The sequence below is a fragment of the Bos javanicus genome, chromosome 4 (genome assembly GCF_032452875.1).
Source record: "Bos javanicus breed banteng chromosome 4, ARS-OSU_banteng_1.0, whole genome shotgun sequence".
In the NCBI taxonomy this organism is placed as follows: domain Eukaryota; kingdom Metazoa; phylum Chordata; class Mammalia; order Artiodactyla; family Bovidae; genus Bos; species Bos javanicus.
In genome coordinates this window covers 107,727,760-107,740,019 of record NC_083871.1, presented here as the reverse complement: position 1 = coordinate 107,740,019, position 12,260 = coordinate 107,727,760, and the positions used below count along the sequence as shown (strand labels likewise).

General features: G+C 49.2%; 1 protein-coding gene across 6 annotated transcripts in view; it reads left to right on the top strand.

The window, feature by feature from the left end:
* LOC133246590 (TRPM8 channel-associated factor 2) overlaps positions 1–12,260 on the top strand; it is a 34,465-nt gene that overhangs the window by 10,809 nt on the left and 11,396 nt on the right. Inside the window, exons 1-2 of one of the 6 annotated variants that reach the window (XM_061415005.1) lie at positions 6,667–6,771; positions 10,085–10,718. In XM_061415005.1, coding sequence (XP_061270989.1) covers positions 10,096–10,718 — 623 coding nt within the window. In that variant the 5' untranslated portion in view covers positions 6,667–6,771; positions 10,085–10,095. Of the gene's footprint in view, positions 1–6,666; positions 6,891–10,084; positions 10,719–12,260 lie in introns of those variants that run through there. The other 5 variants (XR_009736084.1, XM_061415004.1, XM_061415006.1 and 2 more) reach the window with 5 other exon arrangements.

The following is a 12,260-nucleotide window of genomic DNA, read 5'->3' as shown; positions in this document are numbered from 1 at the left end:
TTCTTTGTTTTTAATATACTTTCTGTTGGCTGTCAGAAGACCTTGCTCTTTATATAAAGCCCTGTGTACATGTAAAGTAGCAAAAGCATACCTGGAGTCTGTGTAAATGTTTGTCTTCTTGCCTTTTGAGAGCTGGAGGGCCCAGATTAGACACACAGTTCGTGATGGCAGAGAGCTGGCTTCAACGATGGCTTCTTCCGTGACTACTGCGTATCCCGACAGTCGTCGTCCTTGTTTCGCCAGGCTGGTGCCTTTGTGTACAGGACCCACTCTGGGTCCGGGATTGGCTGGTCTCTCAAGTCAGTTCCGCTGGCATAAACTTCTAGGATTTCCTTGCAATCATGTGAGGGCCCACCTTCTCCCACAGGAAGGAGAGTGGCTGGATTCAGGGCCTGACAAGGCTCAATAGTAACGTGGGGCTTCTCACATAACAGTCCCTGGTATTGAGTAATCCGGGATGTCAACAGCCATTTATGGGGGTCCCCTCACAGGAGAGTGTTGACCTCGTGTGGGACTTTTACGATCAAATCTTGGTCTGAAGTCAGCTTGGTTGCCTCCTGGACCAGTAAGGCAACCATAGCAACTGTCCGTAAGTATCCCGGCCATCCAGGGGCAACACTGTCCAGTGGTTTTGAGAGATAAGCCACAGGTCTATCCCGTGTCCCCATAGTCTGGGACAACACTCCCATAGCCACCTTGTCCTTTTCAGTCACGTGAAGAGTAAACGGCTTAGCAAGGTCTGGCAGGCCCAAGGCGGGTTCGGACATCATTGTACCGGGATTGAGTTCTATTACCAGTGGGACTTGTTTTGCAAGCCTAGGGGGGTTGTCTTCCACCCAGACCTCGGGGAATTGTTGAGTTAACTTTCTCTCTCAACTGCTCAGCTTGTCCAGTTTCCCTTCCAGGAGATTGTGCAACCTCCATTCATCTTGAGGGGTTCCCAAGAGGAAGAGTAAATAGGTGGTTGAGCCCACTTGAAGAGTGGGTCTTTCGTGGGGGGAAAGGTCACTTGTGGCCCCAATTTAGATGGCAAGTCTCTTCCCAACAAAGGCACTGGGCATTCAGGGATGTATAAAAATTCATGAGTCCCTTGGTGTCCCCCCATCTGACATTTTTGGGGTAGGCTAGAAACACAAAGGCTGCATTTATCACCATCTGAGACCCAGCAGCCTCTGGATCTATAAAGTCTATAGGTCTCGGACGGTCTTTTGTAGAACTCAGAGGGTGATTCGCTTTCCCTTTGAATCACTTCAGAGGGTTTTACCATATTCATAGGTTTTTGGGCCCCCCTCTTGACGTCTTGTAAAATGGCTGCCTGATATCTCTCCAGGTGGCCCCTCCCTTCCTCTGTGTTACAGTCCCAGCTGGGCCTCTCATCGTGGGTGGCTCGTTCTGCCCACCGCTGCGGGTTTGCAGTACCCTCAGGTGCCATTTCTCTTAACCATTTTCTGGCCTCTGTTAGGAGCTTGTATCTTTCCTCAGTAAAAAAAGGGAGACTAGTAGTTGAATTATGTCATCCCATGTAGAGCGGTGGGCTCGGAAAATAGTCTCCATTAGCCTAATCATGGCTTGTGGCTCCCCCGAGTACGGTGGAGCGTGTCTCTGCCAGTTTAATATATCCGCAGAGGAAAATGGCTGGTAATACTAGGCTACAGGGGGCTGATGGTAGTGCCCCATGCGACCTGAACTGGAGGTTGTTGTAGCCTCTGAGGGGCATCTGTAGTGGGGTTCTTTCCCCCTGTTCCTTGGTGGAGCGCAGCCTCTAATTGCTGTGTTTTCTTCCCCCTTCCCATCAGTACTCACTGGGAGAGGTGGATACAATCTAGGAGATCTGGCTGGGGTGGAATCCTGGGGGCATTTACCAGAAGTCTCCATCTCTGAGATCAGAGCCTGCTGAAACTGTGGCTCTACGATCTCCGGGAGAGCTGGCAGAGGAGCAGCGGCTGCTGCACGAACTTCACCTGGCTGTGGATAGGGCATTAAGGCGGCCTCTGGTCCTGGTGGTGCACTCACTGGGAGGCGGGCGTGTCATCATCCAGTATGGGGGAGGGGGAAGGTCATCCCCATCCAAATCCTGTAGAATTTCTTTTTTATCATCAGTCAATTTTTGTGCCATTAATATTTTTCCCTTTCCCTTCTGGATATAGAACCTTGTCCCAGAGGAGGGTCTTGAGTTAACCCTAGCCGCAAGTCAATATATGGATATTGATCTGGGTGTCCTGACTCTCCTGTGACTACCGTATAGACTGTTTCCACTATTTGTAAGTTCATGGTGTCCTCTGGTGGCCATCCTACTCCCACAGGGGGCCATTCGACCTCACAGAGTATGTGGAGGCAGTTAGGCATCATCTTCACCCTATAGTCTCCTCTAAATCCCTTCTTTAAACTTTTAATCATGCACTCCAATACAGTTGCCTTAGATTCATTTCCCCCCATCTTGCTTACCTTCTTGGACTGTCTTCTAGTTTTCCTTTTCGTTCTGTCTATGAAGTTCTCAGTACTCTATGTACTTCTGATATTCCCACTCAATGAAACACTTATATTGCCATTCCATTTCCTTCCTAAATGGGGTGAGAAGAGCCTTACCTGCCAGATCCCAGAGGGAGAAGGGGGATCGGCATGTCTTCACCTGTCCGTTGGCATGGCCGAACCAGAACACCACGTGGTCCAAGACTGTTTCTCCCTTAACTTTTAAAGTCCGTTCTGGCTTGGTGGGCTTGATCAGCTGTGGACGAAAAGACAGATGGGTTAAATATCCCAAGTCCCAGGCCGTCTCCAGAAAAGCCAATTGGTATTCACTGATGTATTCCCCTCCTTCTAGCCTGATAATTCCGAGGGGGTCAAGAATTTCACAGCAAATGGGACACCTCCTCAGGGAGGGCAGAACACAAGCACACAAAGACCAAGTTTCTTCTAACAACTCCCTGGCGATTGCTTGGTAATAATTCTCCCCAAGACAGCGTGGACACCACCCCCTAAATGACATTCACAAATTTCCTTCCTAAGCTCTAACACACTCGTCAACCTGTGTACCAAGCAATCGCTGCCACCTGCCTATTCCAGGCTCCTGTGGGTCCATGCCCCTTCTAGTCCCTCCCAGGGTGGTGGTCAGGCCCCTTCTTCCACCCTGATGGGTTGGTTCCTCCTCACCTGAGCGCTCAGTTCCCCTGCTGCCGTCCACTACCTGCTAACACGAAAGGTCCGGGCATTGAGAAGCAAAATCCTTCCAGAAGGGTGAAGCACCTTCCCCACTCTAGATGATTCGAGTCGCAAGGCCTCGGAGTAGTCCCAAATGGGATTTGTCTCCCCAAAGTGAGGAGTTTCCTGGCCAATGCACCAAATGTTGTAGCCACGCATTCTGGGGAACAAACTCACTCAGAAGGAAAATGCAGATAGTGGAGTGCAATTTATTACACTGGCAGGCCCAAGGCAGAGTCTCCTCTTAGCCAAGGACCCCAACCAGTTTTTCTGAAAACCTTATATATCCTAAGTGTATGTGTCCAAACCCACCTCCTGAAATTCCCTGAAACTAGTCTGAACAAAGGAAAAGAAAGATATAATCAAAGTTAACCCGTGATTCATATGCCTTAAGCCTAGGTAGTTAACAGTGGACACTTATCAATAGGCCTGTGGTCATACCCCATAAGCATAATAGAATTTATGATTTTATTTGGTTACACAGATAATTAGGGTATTCTTTCAGGCAACAGAGAGTATAGGTACGAGCCCTGGGGCTCTTCCATCCGGGGGGTCTGGTTTTCCAGCTGGTACGTCGTTTCCATAAATACTGGGCATACAGCTCAAAGTCCACAGTCCAGCCCAAGATGGAGTCTTGCTTTCAAGACAGAGCCTGTTCTGTCTGTTTCCTCCCTCGATGTTAAAGAGCAAAGAGTGAAAATGAACTCAGTCAGCACTTACTTACCCAATGTGTACTGAAGGCCAGGAGGCAGGGTGGAGATGCGATTTGGAAAGGGGTCCACCAGTGACCTTGGGGAAGAAACGAAATGGTAGAATCAGAAGCTGGATTTCGAAGTTTGAACCTCATTTTTGGCAAAGGAGAGGGTGACCTGCAGTGAAGAAATGACATGTTCTATACAGAGAGGCAAGAAATGGAGTTTAAGAGATGTGGTACACATACACCATGGAATATTACTCAGCCATTAAAAAGAATGAAATAATGCCACTTGTGACAACATGAATGGACCTAGAGAGTGTCATGAGTGAAGTAAGACAGAGAAGGAGCAAGATCTTATGACATCTCTGCAACCATGAAATTAAAAGATGCTTACTCCTTGGAAGGAAAGTTATGACCAACCTAGACAGCATATTCAAAAGCAGAGACATTAAATTACTTTGCCAACAAAGATTCATCTAGTCAAGGCTATGGTTTTTCCTGTGGTCATGTATGGATGTGAGAGTTGGACTGTGAAGAATGCTGAGTGCTGAAGAATTGATGCTTTTGAACTGTGGTGTTGGAGAAGACTCTTGAGAATCCCTTGGACTGCAAGGAGATCCAACCAGTCCATTCTAAAGGAGATCAGCCCTGGGATTTCTTTGGAAGGACTGATGCTGAAGCTGAAACTCCAGTACTTTGGCCACCTCATGCGAAGAGTTGACTCATTGGAAAAGACTCTGATGCTGGGAGGGATTGGGGGCAAGAGGAGAAGGGGATGACAGAGGATGAAATGGCTGGATGGCATCACTGACTCGATGGACATGAGTCTGAGTGAACTCCAGGAGTTGGTGATAGACAGGGAGGTCTGGCGTGCTGCGATTTATGAAGTCGCAAAGAGTCAGACACGACTGAGCAACTGAACTGAACTGAACTGATGACATCTCTTATATGTTGAATCTAAAAAGAAAGATACAAATGAACTTGCTTATAAGGCAGAAAGAGACTCACAGACTTAGAGAACAAACTTATGGTTGCAGGGAGGGGAAGGATGGGGGAAGGATGGTGGGGGGATAGTTAGGGAGTTTGGGATGGACACATACACACTGCTATATTTAAAATGGATAATAAACAAGGACCTACTGTATAGCACATGGAACTCTGCCCAGTGTTAGGTGGCAGCCTGGATGGGAGGGGAGTTTGGGGGAGAACGGATACATGCATACGTATGGCCAAGTCCCTTTCCTGTGCACCTTAAGCTATCACAACATTGTCTGTTAATAGGCTATACCCTAAAAGAAAACAACAACAACAAAAATTTTTTTTAAGAAATGGAGTTTACCCAAGTGTATCTTTATCAAAGGAGAAGTTAGAAATAAACTTAAAAATGAAAATAGAAAAAATGGAACTGGATAGGAAGATACTGGAGGATGCACCACCTGTTTTACAAAGATTCGAGATCTGAGACAGAAGGGAATATGAGTGAAGTGTCGAGTACATGTGAAAATTCAATGAGGATGTGACATTAATGGATGCTTTTAAGTAATTTTGTAAACAGACAGTCACGATCCTTTAAGAAAAACAGACACATCCAGTAACTCCATAAACAGAGCAATGATTTACATGTATAACCAGTGTTAGCCCGGAAGGAGAGACAGGTTATAAAATAGGGATCTCAAGTCCACATCTTTACAATCACCCTCAACTACACCCTTTGCCCCATCCCTACCGTCACTCTCTCCTTCTACAAACAAGATAAAACTAACTGCTACTGCTGCTGCTAAGTCGCTTCAGTCGTGTCCGACTCTGTGCGACCCCATAGACGGAAGCCCACTAGGCTCCCCCGTCCCTGGGATTCTCCAGGCAAGAACACTGGAGTGGGTTGCCATTTCCTTCTCCAATGCATGAAAGCGAAAAGTGAAAGTGAAGTCGCTCAGTCGTGTCCGACTCTTAGCGACCCCATGGACTGCAGCCTACCAGGCTCCTCCGTCCATGCGAGTTTCCAGGCAAGAGTACTGGAGTGGGGTGCCATTGCCTTCTCCGGACAAAACAAACAAACAACAAAAAATCCTTGAAAGTAAAAATAGTGTATCGACTGCGCAAAACTGCAAAATCAGATTCCCAGCAAATCTGGGCCTCTTTAACCTTGATTTAGACCTTCCCACTCCTCTTGGGTAGAAACTCAAGCCGCAGCCCCTCTATCACTTCAGCTGGAGTGGACGTGTCTGATGTTGTTAACAGGCACGTTTCCTTGCCAGCAAGCACATCCCTGGGCAACATTCCTGTCTACAGTCCCAGACGGTTCTGATGGAACTCCATGGATCCCCGCGAATCCCTCCCGGCACACGGTGCACGGCGGGAGACTGACCACCAGGGGACAGGCCCTCAACGCAGGAGCAACCCGGTGGGGACGACGCGGAAGCCTCGGTTCTCGGGCGCCGCATCCGGGACTGGAGGGGAAGGGGCCCCGATCCACGCGGGGCCAAAGCCGACCCGGGTCGAGGGTCACCGTGTTGTTGGCTTGTCCGCCCCGAGTCTCTTATTGGAGACTCGGCGTGTGCTTTCCTCATCAAACGTGACAGCAACTTTGCCCAGCTCCCTCGCACACAACAGGATCCCTCGTAGGGTCTGGGGAAGCAGGAGTTCTGACCCCCAGGGGTGTCCATGATCAGGGCTGCCCATCCCCCAGGGCACCTCCCCGGGTGCGGCGGGCGGGGCGGGGCCGCGGGGCGGAGGCTCCGGGAGGGACGCGCCCCCCGGGACCCGCCCCCTCCCCGGCCCGCCCCGCTCCCCCGGCCTACAAGTCTTTGCGCACAGGAAGCGCCTTCGCATCTGTACCTGCGCCCTGGTCCGCTCCCCGCACCCCGCCCCGCCGAAGCGTGAGTTCGCGGGTCAAGCGCGTCAGTTGGAGGGTAGGTGGCTTCGGGCGGGGGCCGAGGACCTGGGGAGACCGGTGCGCCCCCAGGTGCCAGATGCAGGCCGGAGATCATTCCAGGCGGTGGGCAGTCGCGGTGTCTCTGGTCTCCTTAAGTTCACGTTCTGGTTTCCTCTCGCCCTTCCTTTCCCTATTTTCGTTTGTCTCGAAACGCTTTCCTTTCGCCTCTTTGCATTTCTGGGTCAAGAATTTGACAGAAGATGTGTGGTTGTATGGGGGTGTGTTTGTGGGTGCGTGTGCATGCATGCGAACGTAGTAACAGTTGCAGTCAGAGTTCTGAGAATGTCTTTTTTCTCATTTCCTGTGGTTTTGGGGGTTTGTTTGTTTGTTTGTTTTGTTTTGTTTTGTTTTGTTTTTGGTGCTTTTCCTGTAAAGCTAGGGAGGCTCAGATTCATGAAAGAGCTCACTTGTCTTGTCAGAGGCTTGACCTCAGACTTCCTGATCTCTCGCTGCGCTTTTCCATCCAAACCCACATACTGAAACCATTCACCCTCTGGCTTTCATACTCCAGCTGGGACTGGTACTTTTTTGTGAATTCACTTTCCTGCGGGCAATATTCAGAATAAGGCAATAGATGGGTTGTTGTTGTTGTTTGGTCACTCAGTTGTGTCCGACGTTTTGCAACCCCATGGACTGTAGCCCACCAGGCTTCTCTGTCCATGGGACTTCCCAGGCAAGAATACTGGAGTGAGTTGCCATTCCCTTCTCCAGGGGATCCCTGGATCAGGGCTCCAACCCAGGTCTCCCAGATTGCAGGCAGGCTCTTTACAATCTGAGCCACCAGGGAAGCCCCTCAGGTGGGAAGGATAGTTAAAGAAAGAAAAGGAGCTGGAGTTTTATGAGGAATACTGGGCATGCTTAAGGAGCCAAGCCTTCTAGAGAATTGGTAGTGAAAGTGAAAGGAAAAAAAGTTTAGAAAACTGTGGAAAGCCCAGACTCTGCAGGCTTAAAATCCAGGGGGAGGCACTCAGCTTTACCTGGGGGAGTGGATGAAACTAATGAGGACAAGATGCTTGAGGAAGATTATAGATGAGACTACAGAATGCATCTTAGGGACAGAAACCAGCTTGCTCTCCTCTGGATAAGAATGTAAGTTGAAGGGAGTGGTATTTGATAAGAGTGAAAAACAAGGGCAAAATGGAGGTGGCTGACAGTGTATGGAAACAGGAGGGAGGCGATTCCTTGGAAGGGAAGGGTTTGGTGTTTGTCAGTTTCGATGGTTCCCCAAAGCCAAGCCTTATAGAAGGACCTGAGCACAGGTAGTTTACTTGGGAAGTGAGCCCAGAACTGCACAGTGAGGACGTGGAGAGGAGGAAACCGGGAAGGACCCTGGTCCAGTAAGGAAGGACCTCTCACTATGCTGTTTATCGCTGTGGGCAGCTCGAGCCCAATTCCTGGGGTAACCCATGAGGGGCTCCAGAATGCACCTAGGATGGCTCTACCCCAGGGGAAGCTTCCCCCATATCAGCTCACCGCCACTTCAGGGCTGCCCCTGGACCCTTGCCCAGGTGAGAAGGTCTCCCAGTGCCCAGGAGAGTCCTCCAGGGCTTTGCTGGATGAGGTCTGGGGCACACAGCGCACCTGCTACCTGGCTCTTGTCACTTGGAGAGGCCAGAAAGCACAGCAGAGGGACAGACACTCGTGATTTCTGTTCTCCTTGCATACCTGACACTGGACGTTTTTATCTGCATTCTCTTTATCTTCCAAAACAATCCTCCAAAGGATGTACTATTCTCTTTATACAAATGGGAAGACTGGTGTATAAATAGTTTATCCAAGAGGAGCTGCTCTGAAGGGAAAAATGAACTCAGTTTTAGGCGCCCCAAATTTTCAAAGTCCTGGGGAACCTCAGAATGTTCCCCAAAGTAGAGGTAGGGAACTCCCTAGTGAGGGCAGACCTAAGCAACTGGGAGGTGTTTCCCAATCATTTAGTCAGAGCTACCAGAACGAATTTTGTTTCTGAAAAGTCAACTGACCTTTTTGTCCAGAGAAATAATGTCCTGAGTCATCTCAGCTTAACTCTTACTTTGATCTTCTTGCTCCTGTGGAATCCAGCCCCACCCTCACACCACTCAGGTTCTGCTCCTCCAGCCCCCATGGGGCTTCTCTCTGTTAAAAAGCTCCCAGAGAGAAGGCTGCGGGGAAGGGATAGTTTGAAAGTTTTTAATGGATATATCCACACTGCATTTTTAAAATGGATAAACAACTACTGTATGACTCAGAGAACTCTGCTCAATGTTATGTGGCAGCCTGGAGGGGTGGGGAGTTTGGGAGAGAATAGATACATGTATGTGTCTGCTTGAGTTACATTACCATCACTCTTTGGCTTCCCTGGTGGCTCAGACGGTAAAGCGTCTGCCTGCAATGACGGTAAAGTGTCTGCCTGCAATGAGAGAGACTCGGGTTCAATCCCTGGGTTGGGAAGATCCCCTGGAGAAGGAAATGGCAACCCACTCCAGTACTCTTGCCTGGAAAATTCCACGGACTGAGGAGCCTGGCAGGCTACAGTCCCTAGGGTCACAAAGAGTCGGGCATGACTTCACCTTCACTTTCTTTCACTTTCTCCATCACTGTTTACCTGAAACTTATCATGACACTGTTAATCGACTATACCACAATACAATGTAAAATAAAAAGTTAAAAAAAAGTGCTCGCTTGCAGCATTTCAGGTCTCAACTTAAATCTCAGGTCTTAGCTTCAATGTCGCTCTCTCATGTGGGCCTTTACTGTAACCCCACCTAAAGTAATTTTCTGGTTGCTGGATATCACATAACTGTTTTATTTTCATCTAACAATTATTAATGGCTGCATTTTATCTGCTTGTCTACCTAATTATTGTCCTTCCCCTTCTCAAATATTAGATTCGTGAAGGCAGGGACCTTGTCTGTTGTGTTCCTTGCTGAACCCCCGGGCCTTCCACCACTTGGGGTACCTAACAAGTGGTTTTCATCTGAATGCATTATTTATGTATTTATTTATGGCTGCATAAAGTCTTAGCTGTGGCTTGTGGGATCCTCTCTACCAGCTCACTGTTGGGGCTCAAGGGTAGCTTATGGCCCTGCTGCATGTGGGATCTTAGTTCCCGGACCAGGGATCAAGCCTGTGTTCCTTGGATTGCAAGCAGATTCTTAACCACTGTAATACCAAGGCAGTCCCTGAATGCATTTAGTTTTCTTTCTTTCTTTTTTTTTTTTTTTGCCCCACACATTTCTTCCTTTGTTCTGACCAAGCTGAGTCTTTGCTTTCTCCTTCTGCAGCTCACTGAACCATGGCGACAACTCCTGCGGCTGCCTTTGAGGCCCTCATGGATGGAGTGACGAGCTGGGAGCTACCCGAAGACCCTGTTCCCAGTGAACTCCTTCTTACTGGAGAGGCTGCCTTCCCAGTGATGGTGAACGATAAAGGCCAGGTCCTCATTGCGGCCTCCTTCTATGGCCGAGGCCGCCTGGTGGTGGTGTCCCACGAGGGCTATCTGCTGGATGCTGGCCTGGCCCGGTTTCTTCTCAATGCAGTGCGCTGGCTCTCTCCCTCTCCTGGGGCGCCTGTTGGTGTGCACCCATCCCTGGCATCACTAGCACACATCCTGGAGGGCTCCGGGGTGGAGGCACAGGTTCACCCAGAACCAGCAGAACCCCTGGGGGTTTACTGCATCAGTGCCTACAATGACACCATGACTGCGGAACTGATCCAGTTTGTGAAACGTGGTGGGGGCTTGCTCATCGGGGGCCAGGCCTGGCACTGGGCCAGTCAGCACGGTAGTGACCAGGTGCTGTCCGAGTTCCCAGGGAACCAGGTGACCAGTGTGGCCGGAGTGTACTTCACTGACACCTACGGGGTCAAAGGCCGCTTCAAGGTCTCCAAGAAGGTGCCCAAGATCCCTCTCCAGGTCAGGTAAGTGGTGTTTCCCTCCCGGGAGTCTGATGCGTGTCCACAATAAATCTGATCCTCATCAGTGAGCTTCCGCTTTAATACACATGGTGTCCTACTGCTTTTCAGAACCACCAGAAAGAAAGGTAAAGACAACTATAATGCACTAAGGCCCAGGAAGGGCTGAGTTCTCACTTTTCCTGCTGGCTGTGGCCAGAGCAACAATCGATCTGTTAGAAGTGCTTGTCTTATTCATCAGTCTGTCTGATGCCTGGGTTAGGCAGGGTGGGGGCTTCCCAGGTGGCTCAGTGGTAAAGGCTGGAGCTATGCTAGGCCTGTTCAGCAGGAGAGCTGGGAGTCCTGATGGAGGGATGTCTGATGGGAACTGGAGCCCAAGAGAAGACACAGTGACAGCCAGAGACACAGCTTGAGGGAGACAAGTACCTTGGCTCCTTTCTGCCTCCAGGCTTGGCTGGTGAACTGAACTGGAGTGAGGAGAGAGGACAGGAATCGAGATTTCCATGATCAAATACTTTTAAGGACGGTTGTTGCCACTTAGGGAGCTGTACAGGACTAGGAAAGGAAAGATTAGAGGAGGTCAGAGTTTTGGATATTTGTGGTTTTGTGTAGCTCGTTAAATCAGTGACTCACTGTGCGTGGCCATGGGTAACAGAAGCCATGCTGTAGTGGACTGATCTTGTAGTTTATTTCTCTTCTGTAACAAAGTCCAGGCAGATAATCAGGGCTGTGGCATTAACTCCTTGCTTTATGATAACCCAGGTTCATTCATGCATATTCATTCATTCCCTCTCTTGCTCTCTCTTTCTCCCTCCCAATCTCCCTCTATCTTTGTCTCTCTTCCCCTTTACCACTTCCATGACCCACACCCCTCCCTATGATGATGCTTCACATTTATCCTTATGATTTCAAGATTGCTACTACTATTTTTGGCAATATAATTACACCCCAGCAAGAATAAGCTATAATGAATATACCTGCTGCATATGTCTCTTTTAATGCAGATAGTAATATGTTTTCTGGGAGCCCTGACTATCAGACTTCTGTAATGTTTCAGTGGCCAAAATTAGCTCACCTGGCCAACTCTAGCTGCCAGAGGGCCTGAAGAGCTGAATATTTGGCACCTCTGAAGAAATCAAGATTCTGCTGTGAGGAAGGGCATGTTGTTCAGTTGCCAAGTTGTGCCTGACTCTGCAACCCCATGGACCACAGCACACATGGCTCCTCTGTCCTCCACTATCTCCTGGAGTTTGCTCAAATTCACGTCTATTGAGTCGATGATGCTATCTAACCATCTCATTTTCTGCCATCCCCTTCTCCTTTTGCCGTCAATGTTTCCCAGCATCAGGGTCTTTTCCAATGAGTTGACTCTTTGCATCAGGTGGCCAAAGTATTGAAGCTCAGCATCAGTCCTTCCAATAAATATTCAGGGTTGCCTTGTTTAGGAATGACTTGTTTGATCTTGACTGGAGATCAGACCAATCAAGGAAGGGCAGACACACATTTAGAAAGTAGTTAGCAGTGTCCTCAGCCCCAAGGCCTGGCACG